The 14,894-nt window shown below is 39.9% G+C and overlaps 1 protein-coding gene across 12 annotated transcripts in view; it reads left to right on the plus strand.

Moving 5' to 3' along the window:
- PHACTR4 (phosphatase and actin regulator 4) overlaps positions 1 to 14,894 on the plus strand; it is a 116,367-nt gene that overhangs the window by 84,936 nt on the left and 16,537 nt on the right. For 5 of the 12 annotated variants that reach the window (XM_057545560.1, XM_057545561.1, XM_007170528.2 and 2 more), the window contains 5 exons: positions 1,636 to 1,806; positions 2,801 to 2,881; positions 8,726 to 8,890; positions 9,402 to 9,797; positions 13,566 to 14,169. In XM_057545560.1, the coding sequence (XP_057401543.1) occupies positions 1,636 to 1,806; positions 2,801 to 2,881; positions 8,726 to 8,890; positions 9,402 to 9,797; positions 13,566 to 14,169 (1,417 nt within the window). Of the gene's footprint in view, positions 1 to 648; positions 677 to 1,635; positions 1,807 to 2,800; positions 2,882 to 8,725; positions 8,891 to 9,401; positions 9,798 to 13,565; positions 14,170 to 14,894 lie in introns of all 12 variants that reach the window. The other 7 variants (XM_057545541.1, XM_057545544.1, XM_057545530.1 and 4 more) reach the window with 2 other exon arrangements.

The raw sequence follows: 14,894 nt of genomic DNA on the forward strand, positions 1-14,894 counted from the left end.
TACCATTGAGGGGAAATTGTTAGGACAGGAGTTATTCTAAGTCTCTAGCAACTAAACTTTAAGAATATGATCCAATGTTATAACCATGTTCTACTGCATTTCATGTAAAGAATTAAAGTAGTTGAGACCCAAGGTGCCCTCAAGTAAAGAAAAGAGTCACTCTCCTCTGTCATCTTCATCTGTTGTACTTCAGGAACCAGACCCCTGTTTTGCCTATGTCATCTTAGGCATAGCAAAGTAATGCATCAGCAGCCATTGCTGCAGTCGCTCTGATAATTACTGTTGTGTAAATCTTACCTTTATCAACGGACTTCCCTAGACTCAGCATCTATCAACTGAAAAAAGATTGAATTTGTCAAGTGTTTCTTTAAAAAAATTAATGCTTGTTGATTGTGTATTTTCTCTTATGAAAAAATATCTATTGAATTAAAAGAGATTTTTTTTTTAGTGTATGTATTTTCCCCTTTTGTCCCCCCCACCTCCAAATGCACTATTTGCTTCAAATGTGAAATTGTTTACAATAAGCATGTTAACTTATTACATGTGATTATACAGTATGTGGTCCTTGATGTATTTCTATAAAGTAAAGGTCCCAATTTAATTCCAGGATTGTTATTCCACATGACTCTTTTTTTTCTTCTCCTCTAGACTTCTCCAAAGAACGCTGGGACAGTAGGTGGAGTGCAAAGTTGTATTGTGTTGCCTTCCTGCTTTTTTTGTTGCCTTCCTGCTTTTTTTTATTATTCTTGGCCGAGTCTTGGCTGCTCCTTTCTCTGCCACTAAAGCTCACTCACTAAACCCTGCATGTGTGGTCATTATGAGGGACTCATGGCCTTTCATTTCAATCCTGCACATTTATCATGTCAGTTATGTTTCTTGTCAAATCTTTAGAATCAGGATTGTCCCTAAAGCAATATTGTAATAAGCAAACTGAAATCTCATCTCTACTTTCAAAAAAGTTTTCCTTTATTTTGAAGCACTGTCTAATACCCCTGCCCCACCCTGCCCCCCAAGCCCCTTCCAATACTCCAAAACTACCTAAGGTCTTTTTTGCGAAGGGAGAAAATAATCTGATAACATATACAAGTAAGGTGTTAATACTTAAGTGTTACCCCCCTCCCTGAGCTATTTATATCCTGGAAAAGGAGGGCAGCGAGAGGGCAGTGTTTAACAGAGAATAATGACTCACTCACCGATGGTAGAATTCTCTGCTTCAGTGACACAAGAGATAGTGGTGTTAGCTGGGACAGGCCTTCCCCCATGCCAAGAGGATGAGCATAGCAACAGCAATAGCCTACATTGGGGCAAGATCTCATGCACATTGGGAAGATATCCACATTTGTGCGTGTGTGTGCCTTTAAGAGATTTGAGCTGGTTATGATCATCTCATTGAATTTTTGTCCTAAAATGATGTCAGCTCCGTTTGGTTCCTTTTCCTCCTTAGTAATTTATCTGTTATGGATTTTGACATTTGGTGTCCATGTGATGTCAAGGAGTCTGTCTGCATGATTATTTTATCATTGCTCTGATCCTTTCCAACTACCACAGGAAGAGAGGGGAAGGGACATTTTCAAGATTGTGCTGAAATAATAAATTGGCTGTTCTCTTCCCTTTCTCCCTCTCACCATGCAACAGAAGAAGCAGGTCAGCCCACTGCAGACCCAGGCATGGTCATGGACAGTGTGGAAGCAGGAGACACAACACCTCCTACCAAAAGGAAGAGCAAGTTCTCAGGCTTTGGCAAGATCTTCAAGCCCTGGAAATGGCGGAAAAAAAAAAGCGATAAATTCAAAGAGACATCAGAAGGTGAGATGTTAAGATTTAAATATATGTTCTGAGTTAGAGAGTTCCCCATTGGAAGTACCTAACTTTTTCATTCTCTTCCCAAGTTTCTATAACCCCCTGTTTGAAAAGGGAATTGAATCTTTTAATTAAAAAGACAAGTGGGGGCTTCCCTGGTGGCGCAGTGGTTGAGAATCTGCCTGCTAATGCAGGAGACACGGGTTCGAGCCCTGGTCTGGGAAGATCCCACATGCCACGGAGCGGCTGGGCCCGTGAGCCACAGCTGCTGAGCCTGCGCGTCTGGAGCCTGTGCCCCGCAACGGGAGGGGCCGCGATAGTGAAAGGCCCGCGCACCGCGATGAAGAGCGGTCCCCGCACCGCGATGAAGAGTGGCCCCCACTTGCCGCAACTAGAGAAGGCCCTCGCACGAACCGAAGACCCAGCACAGCCAAAAATAAATAAATTAATTAATTAAATAAATAAATTAAAAAAAAAAATTTATTAAAAAAAAGACAAGTGGTCACTCACTAAGCCATATATACTATATCCTCATTCCTAGGTTGGTATTTTGATGGGGTTAATGTTTATCAATTGAGTGGTGAATGGAGCTCCTGAACTACAGCAGATATAAGATGCCTCTTTTTTTCTATTCTGGCCACTTCCTCCCAGAAGAAGTTCATCCATAAATATCTTATTATTGCAATTTCCATTAAAAAAGGAGGGAATTCTCTGGCGGTCCAGTGGGTTAGGACTCCTCGCTCTCATTGCCAAGGGCCCGGGTGGCAGGCCAAAAATTAAAAAAAAGGAAAAGCTAAACTTATGAAAGGATAGTTCTTTTTGGAATTGATATTTTCCCAATAGCACAGGTTGTGAATGAAATTAAGTTTTTAAATTCAAAGTTAGTTTTTGTGTTCTTTTCTTTCCTAAGAATAGAAAATTGAATCACTTTATTCTTTTACCTAAGGAGGTGAATTTTATCTGCCACATTTCTGAGTGTTGTTTTCCAATTTAATGTTAGTTTTAGAGCGAAAAATATCTATGCGAAAACCGAGAGAAGAGCTGGTTAAAAGAGGGGTTCTGTTGGAAGACTCTGAGCAGGGTGAGTTTGCAAATAGCATATGCCTGTCTCTGTACACTTGGTCTTTGGTTCTGACTAAGTATTTGAATTTTCTTTCTTTATTATTGCTGTTGTTGAGAGGGAAGGGGGCTTAAAAAAACTGTTCATGCATCTAGAATATATATTTTTATAACTTCTGTTAGAAAAGAAAAAGGCAATGTGGTAGAAAAGTCTGCAAAAGCATTGAACAGACAGTTCACTGAAGAGTACATACAAATGCCCAATAAACAAAAAGGTGGGTTTTTTACTTCATTAGTAATTAAGGAATACAAATTAAAACCAAAATAAAATAGCTCTACGTATAAACTAGAAAACCTAAAATTAATCAGATGACCAAGAACAAGAGTTGATGAGGGTATGAAATAAGTGGAATTCACATACACCTATTGGTGGAAGTGTTAAAGTGGAAGAATCACCTTGAAAAAAAGTTTAGCATAATCTATGAAAGCTGGAGGTATGTAAACCTTTGTGCAGTCTTTGGTATATACCCAACAAAAATATGTATACATGTGTATCAGGACATATGTATAAATACGCTCATAGCAGCAATATTTATTAACAGTAGAGCAAAATTGGAAACAACCCAAATGTCCATCAATAGTAAAATATATACATAATTTGTGACACATTGATAAAATGAAATATTATACAGCAATGCAAACTACACCTACATGCTTTAATATGAATGTCATAAGTAAAATTGAAGTCAGTCATGAAAGAATATATATTGTATCATTTCTATAAGTGTGAAGAAAAAACAATGTTTGGAAAAAAAAAATGAGTTTAGTGAACTATGTTAAGGAGAAAACTGGCCACCTCACAAAGAAAGGCCTAATGGCAGCAATGACTCTTACAAGATAGGAAATAATTAAAAGTTAAACTTGAGTTGAGATTGAGCTGAGGAATAAAAAGTTCTTCTTGCCCTTTTACTAATTTTTGCTTACAGATTCACTCCAAACATGCTTTTAAAAGATACTTTCTCTCAGTAAATGATCTAAAAAAGTGATTGTTTAGAAAAGTGGGTTGATTCTCCTGATTATCAAAAGAAAATGGAAACTAACTTTTTGGACTAAAGCTCCGGAGGTTTTAATGAATAAACTGTTGAAATAAATGCCTTCAAAACAGAAAAAAAAGAAAAAGGAAAACCTGTTTGGAGATGCATGCTTATGTGGTTAAACTATAATAACACAAAGCAAGGATTATCTTAAGAGTTAGGAGAGTGATTGATTGCTTTGTGGGGGAAGGAAAGGGCTGTAACTAGGGAGAGAGAGAGGCTTCAGAGCTCTGAAAACATTTTATTTCCTAATGTCCATGATGATCACACAAGTGTTTTCCTTGTAATATGTCTTTGAAATTTACATTTCTATTTTGTACATTTTTCTCTACTAGTATTAAACTTGACAATGAAAAATACTAAATAATGATAAGATATTTCTATGGAATTCCGTGGCATACCATCTATATTTGATTTATTTTAAGAAGGCATTTTTTGTATAATTTTTAAAGATTACTTTCCATTTACAGTTATTACAAAATATTGGCTATATTCCCCATGTTGTACAATACATCCTTGAGCCTATCTTACACCCAGTAGTTTGTACCTCCCACTCCCCCACCCCTTTATTGCATATAAATGGGCATATATTTTTTGTGGGAATGAAAATATCTAATGAAGAAAAAAATATTAAAACATAAATGAGAATAATTGATTTTTTTGTTTAAGGAATCTCAGCTTAGGGGGTAAACATAAGGGGTAAACCCCTTCCAATAATTACTGCCTAATTTTCTGTATTAAAGTCCATTTTCTTGCTGAGGAATAAAAAAAGCTTCCTTCACCCTTCCTTCCAAGTACCTACCTTATCTGTCTGCGGTCTTTAACTCTGGAATTTCAGTTGAGTGGTTGGTGAAGGATCCTTAGGGCAACCATTCTCTGTCTCTTTGTACATCCTCAGCTTTGTGCTAGCTGCAGTACTGTGTCATTTCCTTTTTTTTTTTTTTTTTAATACCAAATTTGTCTCCAGGCCCATATTGCTGCCCTAATCTTTCTCGTTTGTCTGTCATAAAGATTATGTTTTGGTATTTCAGCACTCACTGCTGGTTTAATAATGTCAGGACTTTCTCTAATGTGTGACTTTTATGAAGCAGCTTATCAGAAGAGTAAGGCTGTAGTACACTGGTTGCATTTCATTTCTCTTTACATTAGAGTTACTTAGCGTGAGACAAAATATGAAAGCCAAGTTTTAAAAATATATCCTTTGGTTGGTGGAAGAAAGGAACCAAACCGATGAAGTACTATACTGTTTAGGTTTTGAACCATTTGAATGTATTGCTTATTTGCAAAGTTTAATTAAATTATGTATTTATTGTCTCAACTATATAAAAGCTTAAGTAGAAAAAACAAGCTTGAAGGAAAAATACTAAAATATTATTAGCATTGGTTATTTCTGGATGTTGGAACGGGAATGTAGGGGATTTTTTTCTTTCTATTTTTCTAAATTTTCTAAATTTTCATGAGTCTATTTGTTTTTTACAGTAGGACACAAAAACTTCTAGGTATTTAGGTGGGTAACTGCAGTTATAATGCCTCTGTTGCAACGTCTTTGGCCACTGTTTTTTGATAATAGCCATTCCTCACCCCATGCCCTCTCCTACCTCTCACCTTTCTTGCTCACTCACCAAACCCCATACATTACTTCTTTCTTGTTTTTCACCTTCATTCAGTCTTTTTTGCCATATGCTTCGTATTGGCTCTTGATCCAAGTTGTTTTCAGCTTAGAAGCAAGCTCAGAGGTCCAATTGCTAAGTGAATTGTAGCCATTGGACAAGATGTCCCTCTGCCAACCAGAGAACTGACCTAAACTGTACTCTGTAAGAAGAAACTAAGAGGACTCCCCTGGCGGCACAGTGGTTGAGAATCCGCCTGCCAATGCAGGGGACATGGGTTCGATCCCTGACCCGGAAAGATCCCACATGCTGCGGAGCAGCTAAGCCCTTGAGCCACAGCTACTGAGCCTGCACTCTAGAGCCCACAAGACAAGAGTACTGAGCCTGCGTGCCTAGAGCCCATGCTCCACAACAAGAGAAGCCACCGCAATGAGAAGCCCGTGTGCCGCAACTAAGAGTAGCCCCCGCTAGCTGCAACTAGAGAAAGCCCGCATGCAGCAACGAAGACCCAACACAGACAAAAATAAATAAATAAATTTTTTTTAAAAAAAGAAGAAACTAAGAGATGGGCCTCACAGCCTGGCTTACATATCTCCAGTTTAGGCTAAAAGCAGTATTTGAACCTTGCAGTTCTTTTCATACTCAGAGATGGCTTTTGGCTTGATTATGGTTCTGACTTGACTATATTATAAAATATGTAATGGATTTTCTGAGTTGGGGGTTGAGAGGCACCCATAGATGTTGAGGCCAGATTCTAATTCTATTCTATTCTGTTAGCATTTAGCACAAACCCTTTGCATTAAACATAAGAAGTTTGGGACTTCCCTGGTGGCACAGTGGTTAAGAATCCACCTGCCAATGCAGGGGACACGGGTTCGAGCCCTGGTCCAGGAAGATCCCACATGCCGTGGAGCAACCGAGCCCGTGCACCACGACTACTGAGCCTGCGCTCCAAAGCCCGCAAGCCACAACTATTGAGTCCACGTGCCACAACTACTGAAGCCCACATGTCACAACTACTGAAGCCCATGCGCCTAGAGCTCGTGCTCAGCAACAAGAGAAGCCACTGCAATGAGAAGCCTGCGCACCACAATGAAGAGTAGCCCCAGCTCGCTGCAACTAGAGAAAGCCCATGCACGGCAACAAAGACCCAACGCAGCTAAAAATAAATAAATGAATTTATTTTTAAAAAAATATATGTATATATAAGAAGTTTTACTTCAAAGTAGACAATCCTGATTAAGTAACTTGCAAGATGACTGATCACTTTTGCTGGTATGTGCTGAGTAGAAACTAATTAGTAATGTGTCTTTACCTTTCACCGTATGTTTTTTGAAAGTAGGGGCTTTGGGCTTCCCTGGTGGCGCAGTGGTTAAGAATCCGCCTGTCAATGCAGGGGACATGGGTTCGAGCCCTGGTCCAGGAAGATTCCACATGCCACTGAGCAACTAAGCCCGTGCACCACAACTACTGAGCCTGCGCTCTAGAGCCCGCAAGCCACAACTACTGAGCCCACGTGCCACAACTACTGAAGCCCACGTGCCTAGAGCCCGTGCTTCACAGCAGGAGAAGCCACTGCAATGAGAAACCTGAGCACCTCAACAAAAGAGTAGCCCCCGCTCGCCACAACTAGAGAAAGCCCACGCGCAGCAACAAAGACCCAATGCTGCCAAAAATAAATAAATAAAATAAATTTTTTTAAAAAAAGAAAGGGGCTTTGAAATGATTCATTGCTTTACGTTCTAGAATGTCCTGTTTCTGTTAAAGGTGCGCTATATTAACATAAGCAGTAACTTACAACATTTGCATGGTTGTCATCTTGCCCCTTCCTCTGTTTTAAAATTTAAAAAATAGTTGTCAGAATACTTTCACTTTAGAAGTACATTTTTCATTCAGTGCTCATTTGCCTTAGACTTCTACTACTTTTAGCCCAAGCTGAGACTGTATGAAGAATGATACTGTCTAATCTCTTAGTAGGAAGTGGTGGGTTGGGGTGAGGGAGTCTGGTCTATGAGAACTCAAGGAACTAACTCAAGAGACACTAAAATGAAGTGTGTCTCCCTATGGAAAACAAAGAGAGTAACTAGAGAGCAAATAGTTCCAGTTCCCATGACACTAGGAGGTGAGACAGTTTTCAGTCTCTAACCTCAGTGTTTCAGTTCTCTCCTCCAAAGGAAACCTCAGCAGTAACTGGGAACACTTGTCTAATTCCTCCATAAAAGGATCTTGCCTAAAAGTTTAATAGCGATGAGTGGTCATCCCAAAGCCTGCAGCCTAGTGGTCATTCCTGCAGTTTAGCTTATAGGGATTCATCATGTGTACCGTGTTTTACCTTTGATGTGTCTATCAGGTCTCCCCCTTGCTGTCCACTCCTAATGCCCTCAGGCACCCTCTGCTATGTCTCAGCTACATTCTGCTCATTATTAGTTTTCCTATTCCAATCACTGCCTAATCCATCCTTCTCACAGCTCTCAGAATTAACTTTCTAAAAGACAGAGCAGATCATATCTCTCTCCTACTTTAATTCTTTGGCTTCCTTTTTCCTACAGGATTCAGTCCAGGCTCTTTTACATGGTGCTTGGTACCCTTCATAGCCTGGCTCTTGCTTGCCTTTCCATTCCTATTAACTTTTTCTTATGTGTCCTGTTCTCCTGCCAGGACAAACTAATTGTCAGTTCCTAAACATGTCGAATAATTTCACACCTTCATACATGTTATTCCTTCTTCCTACATGGTCTTTCTTCATCTTGTCATCGAGTGGCAGGCTCCTACTCCTCCTTTAAGACTCAGTTTAGCTACCACTTTCTGTGAAGCTTTTCTAACCCCATTCCCACCCCCAAGAAAATTGTTTCTTCGTTTGTACCATAGCACTTCACTCATAATAGCTCTTAACATTTAGCATTGTAATTATTTGTGTGAAATAAATCTGTCTTATTCATGTAGCAAGGCACCTGGCACATAATAGACAATCAAATGTTTACTGGAAAAAGAATTACTTATTTTCATTACTACTATAAAATCTAAATAATTTAGATCTAAATAATAAGCTAAAACAGGAAGAGGGTTAGATAAAGGGGATAAGAAAGGTTAGAAATTGCCAACTCTTCTCCCTACCTGACCACACCCAGTCCATCAGTTTGCTCCTTCTTTTGGACCTTGCAGGTGGTGAGGACCCAAGGAAGCTGAGCCATGCCACGTTAAAGAATGGCCATACCACCCCCATAGGGAGCGCCAGATCTTCTAGTCCAGTCCAAGTAGAGGAAGAACCAAGAAGAATAGCAAATCTTAAGAAGCCTATTCCAGAAGAGGACCCAAAGAAGCGACTAGGTAATTAACTCTGAATTTTTTAGTTTAAGAGCCATGGATCAGTCATTCTAATTTACTTCAGAGGTTTCCAAGAGCCAGGGGAGAAATAAAATCCAGAGGGACTTCTGTTCTCCTCTAGCAGTTCCTCACCTAGTTGCCACTTTAAGTAGAATTTCTCCCCTCATTCTTGTATTCACAAAATACCTAAATGTGTGATTCTCAAGGACGGAAGAGGATGTTAAATATCAGATAACTGTAGGACTTTTTCAAGCTGCACATTCCTCCTCCTCCACCCAAGGGACTCTGTGTCCAGTTGCCTGGCTCTTGTATGAAGAATCACTACCATAACAAGCCTCTCTTATGATTGAGAAAGTGTCATATACCTTAAGTATGTTGAGGTTGGAAAACTTTGTCCGTAAACCAATCTATACATTAAATAATGGATGGAGTTGACCATAAGCTATGGGTGTGTTAGCTTTTTTCAGTCTGTCTTGTAACTCTTTCCTTTTAAATCACATCTGTTATTACACAGGCTCAACTGGAAGCCAGCCTAATTCTGAAGCAGAGTCCATTCCTGAGAATGTACCCAAACAGCCTTTACTTCCCCCTAAAAGACACTTGTCTTCTTCTCACGAAGCAAATGAAGGGCACGCAAAGGATGCCACTTCCTCTGGCAGCACGGCAAGACCACTCTCCTCCACGTCCACCACTGCCATCACCACAGCACCTGCTGCCACCACGGCTGCCACGAACCCAGCAAAAACTGTTAATTCCTCTGTCCCCCCTTCCCAAGCACCCAGGACTCTGCCTGCTTCTCCTGCCAGCACTAACACTACTGCTACCCCAAGCCTCACTCATACAGTCCCTGCCAAGCAGCCCCCTATCCCTCCCCCTAAACCAGCTCACAGAAATAGCAACCCTGTCATTGGTAAGTAAGTCTTTAGATTTCCATTGTTTGGGGTTTGGCTTGGTTTTAGACTGTTGTTTTATTGGATAGCTGGTACAATATTGATTTGGTCTGTGAGAGAGTTCTCCATAGCTTGTCCCTCTGAATGCCCTCAATATAGAAAAAAGCCTTGAAAATGAGGCAGATGGCTATAAATGGAAACAGAGTGGTGTCAAATATCACTAAAATTAGGTTCAAGTTTTGGGGGATTAATATTTACTTTCCTAAAACAATGTTTCTGAACTACTGTTTGTAGTTGGGGGACTGTACATGTGAAGACCTCAATGGGTTTGACCTGCTTGGAGAAAAGGGGTTTTTTTTAAACCTACTTTAAACTGCCAATGCCTTCCTTCAGCATAAATCCAGTAGATAAAAAGGTGATTGTATAGGTGCCAGTGTAACTTGAGATTCAGTGTCTGGCATAGTACATTCATGGGGAACTGTAAAGATATTTAAATTATCCTGATAAAATCATGTTTTGTCTCAGGAGAGTTAAGAATGCTACTCTTAATAAAATAAATGGTGGAAGAATGAAAGCAGGGAAGATAACCAGTAACTTTTTATTGGTTTAGTAAATTTTTTATATTTACCTGAATATATTATATTATATTTAGGTCAGTTTCCCTTATATAAATTTAGAGGAATTTTTAAGAAAGGGAAGAGAGGAAAAAAGGTAGTTTTTCAAGAAAAATGATACTAGGCTTAGTACTGCTTAAAGTTTTTGTTAATGATTGGAGAAACAAAAAGTGTGCTCATCAGATGGCTAATTAACCAAATTGTATGGAGTGACTAGAACTTTGAAAAACAGGCTTAGAATTCATTGTGACTATAGCATGTTGGAGGAGCTTGATAAAAACAGGATGAAGGTTATTATTATTATTATCACTACCTTGGATGGATAGTGCTGTGTTGACTTATCTCTGAGGACTGAGGAGCTTTCATATACTTATTTTCAAAACCTCCTTGTGAAGTTTTATCTATTTTATCTATTATATAGTTAGGGCAATAAGAATGTGAAGAAGTTGTGATTGACTCAGGTTGCAGTTAGTGAAAGATAGAAACCAAGCACAGCCTTTTCAACTCTGGAGTACAGACCTCTGTCCTGTATACTTGTGTTCTCAAACTGTTGTCTAGACAGGGGTTCTCATCATGGTCACCTGGAGGGCTTGTTAAAACACAGAGTGCTGGGCTCTGCCCTTAGAGTTTCTAATTCAGTAAGTCTGGGGTAGTGCCTGAGAATTTGCATTTCTGATGAGTTCCCAGATGATGCTGATTCTCCGTGTATGGGGGCCACACATCGGGAACCACTGCTCTAAACCAGTAGTACTCCACCCTTTTCAGGGTAAGACAACATTAAAAAATGATAATGTGTACTGTATCCTGGGCTAAACTGCAGAGGCCAGTCTTGGCCTCAGATGAACAGCCCAAAGCAATAGGCCCTGTGACTGAGGGACCAACATCAGTCCACAAGTGGTCCTCGGCAGAAAAAGAAAAATAGGATAGTTCACAGAGTTTTTATTAAGGTTAAGTAGACTTGATTTAAAGAACTGTCCTTTAGGGAGTTCCCTGCTGGCCTAATAGTTAGGATTCCGAGCTTTCACTGCCATGGCCTGGGTTTAATCCCTGGTCGAGGAACTGAGATCCCACAAGCTGTACAACACAGCCCAAAAAAAAAAAAAAAAAAGGACTATCCTTTATTCTGAAATTATGGACCTTCCTAATTCTTTGGTGTTAAGAGACCATTTCTTCCATGCAGGGGTTATGTTCATAAGTGGTTTACTGAATATCAAGCCTTAGTTGAGGGAATTCACTGGCAGTCCAGTGGTTAGGGTGCCATGTTTCCACTGCTGGGAACCTGGGTTCAATCCCTGGCTGGGAACTAAGATCCCACAAGCCACGCGGCTTGGCCGGAAAAAAAAAGAAGCCTTAGTTGAAAATAATAAAAATTGACAACCTGAGATTGGTTGAGAATCTTTTTAATAGTATTGGTCCACGAAACCCAAACATTTGGAAACCAATGTTTAGACATTGCTATGTCTACTAACGGGCATAATAGTATTAGGACTAATTAGTAGTGTTGGGACTAAGGAAGGACCACCATAAATAACTGAACAGATGAAGGGAATTGGTAACCCCTCCAACGAACATTTTGGCATCTTTCCCACGGAACTACAGCCAAATGCCATTGGGTATTTGTACCAGAGGGTATGTGTACCAGAGGTCATTTCCTTTACTTTTCAGGTATATGTTTTCCTTAAATTACCAAAGGTAATTTACTTTATCAATTCAAATGTTAAAATACTCAAATTTGGTCTCGTCAGGGGTGGGTTTTGTTGTAGATGGAATAGCTAACCACTACTTTTAGACAGACAGCAAAAATCCAGTCTACCAAAAAATATCTTTTATTGATCCTGAAATTCACATTTTTCGAATCCTTTTTTATATGCGTATGCAGTATTTTTCTAGAAGGACCTTTTAAAATTTTACTTATAAAGAGTGACATTAAAGCATTATCAGATTAGCTAGACTTTTACTTTGAATGCTGCCAATGGAATGGGATTTAGTGCAGTTAAATTTTTAATTTAGGGAAACTTGAAGTGTTGCTCTCTAGGTAAGACATATAAAACCCTTGAAAACAAGTGAGGGGTTTGGGTAGAGGGTTGGAGGTTGGTAACTGAGAGAACTACTATTTAATTATTTTGCAAGGTTGACCTTTTGTGATGCGTTGATCCACTTCTTAAAAGCCATTTGGAACTCTCCAAAGGGACTTTGTGGAATCAACACCTGAGACGTTGTGGGCTTTGGGGGATCACATAGGGATATATACTGTCATGATACAGGGTAGGGTCCTCTCATCTAGTAAACATGTATTGAGGACCCACTATGTGCCAGGCACTGTGCCCCACCCTGTGAATATGCTGATAGAGACAACGGGTGCCCTGTTGTCAAGGAGCCCATAGCGTAGTGAAGAGTGGAGATGGCGGATTGGACATAAAGGACAAGAAGGGGTGTGGACATTAATAAAAAACAAAGTCAGTGGGATCCAGACGATGGAGCCTCATAATGAGTCCCAGGAACTAGCTGAGTCCTTACCAGTTTGTAGTATGATCTTGGGCAAGTCACGTAACTTCTGTGGCCTCAGTTTTTGCTTCTGTAAAATGGTAAAGATGATCTCTTGTATAAGAAGAATATGAAGTCAAGGACAGAAAAGCACCTTGCTTTCTTCAAAGGCCTCTGCGTTTGCTATAAAAATCCAAGATATCATTGATAGTTTAATAATAAAGTGCTGAGATAGCTAGATATCATTATTTATCAGTATATGGTAACAATGCCTGATAGTGTTTGTTTTTTTGTTTCAATCTGCATGTTTAAATTTTTTAATGGAGTATTGTTAGACAAAAGAACTTATTAGCCACATTTTTTTTGTTTTTTTCATATTAACTTTATCTACACCAAGATCAAGTCATAAAAAGTTGTCATGTCTATTATCATAGTAAAGAAGTGAGAAGTTTCTCATCAGAGTATTAAGGTAGTGGTCTTCCTACACCTCTGTACATTTATTAGGCCTTCTAGATATTTAAATATTAATTTTGTTTCCGGATGAGATAGCTAGGGAATGGCAAAGCCATGAAATGGTATAATTTGCCCGAAAGATTAAGACTGAGCTCAACTCTAATTCTAGGCCCTGGGCTGGCCCCTCAAAGCACTGTAAAGACATCTTAAATTGAGGTGTTGCTTTCTCTTTTCCAGCTGAACTATCCCAAGCAATAAACAGTGGTACGTTGTTATCAAAGCTGTCCCCACCTTTACCGCCTAAGAGAGGCATTCCATCAACCTTGGTACCCACCTCAGAGTCTGCTGCTGCCACTGCCACCACCACAAAAGCACCAAGTGATCAGAAAGAGAAGAACACATGCTCTGTGGGCTCCGAACCCCTGCCGATGATCCCCGCTACCGCCCCATCCCCCCCACTGCCTACTCATATACCTCCAGAACCCCCTCGGTCCCCTCCATTCCCTGCTAAGACTTTCCAAGTTGTGCCAGAAATTGAGTTTCCACCTTCCTTAGACCTACCCCAGGAGGTTCCCCAGCAGGAAAGTCAGAAAAGGGAAGTACCCAAGAGGATGTTGGACCACAGCTTTGGGGAGCCCCATGTACCCTCTAGGCTTCCCCCAGTCCCACTGCATATCCGAATCCAGCAGGCCCTGACCAGCCCACTCTCCGTCACTCCTCCCTTGGAAGGCTCTCATAGAGCTCATTCATTGCTCTTCGAGAACAGTGACAACTTTTCTGAGGACAGCAGTACCCTGGGTCGGACCAGGTCACTTCCCATCACTATTGAAATGCTGAAAGTGTGAGTGCCTTTAAAGCTTGCTTCTTGTTCCCTCTTTACTCTAGCTAGCCCTTCTTGGAAAAAATTACTTATAGAGAGAAAATGTGAATAAATTTAAATTAAGAAGAATACTCAACAAATAGGACATGTTCTTGAATTTGAACTTTTACTCTCCTGATTTCTATAACATTGTTTCCATGGCAGAAATTTCCATGATGATACAAAAATTATAAACTTCTGTACTTGAAAATTAAAATCACTATGTATTTTTATATGATATACGGGAAGCAGTGTAACATGGTGCTTAAGAACATTGACCTTGGAGTAAGATAGCTGTGGGTTCAAATCCCAGCTCTGCCTCTTATTTACTAGCATGCAGTAGTGTATGTTACTTAATCTTCCTGCTCTTTAGTTGTCTAACCTGTAAACAGAAACAATACCTACCTCATAGGCTTGCAAGAATGAAATTAGACAAATCTGAAAGCTCCAGTGCCTGGCACAGAACCTGGTAGTAGAGAGGGACAGAGAGAAGCCTAGAGAAAAAGAAGGGAGCTCTGAAAGATAGTTCAGTATTCCAGCCCCACAGACTGAAACTGCTCATCTTTTCTTTCCCTCATCTGTCCCCAAACACTCAATCTGTTCACAGTAGCATTGGTACTTACACCTATTTTGTCTGTCTTTTTAAAATTCAGACGAATTGTGACTGAAGATTAACACTTCTTGGCAAGTTGGAAATTTGTCTTAAT

The sequence above is a fragment of the Balaenoptera acutorostrata genome, chromosome 1, assembly GCF_949987535.1.
Source record: "Balaenoptera acutorostrata chromosome 1, mBalAcu1.1, whole genome shotgun sequence".
Lineage (NCBI taxonomy): Eukaryota > Metazoa > Chordata > Mammalia > Artiodactyla > Balaenopteridae > Balaenoptera > Balaenoptera acutorostrata.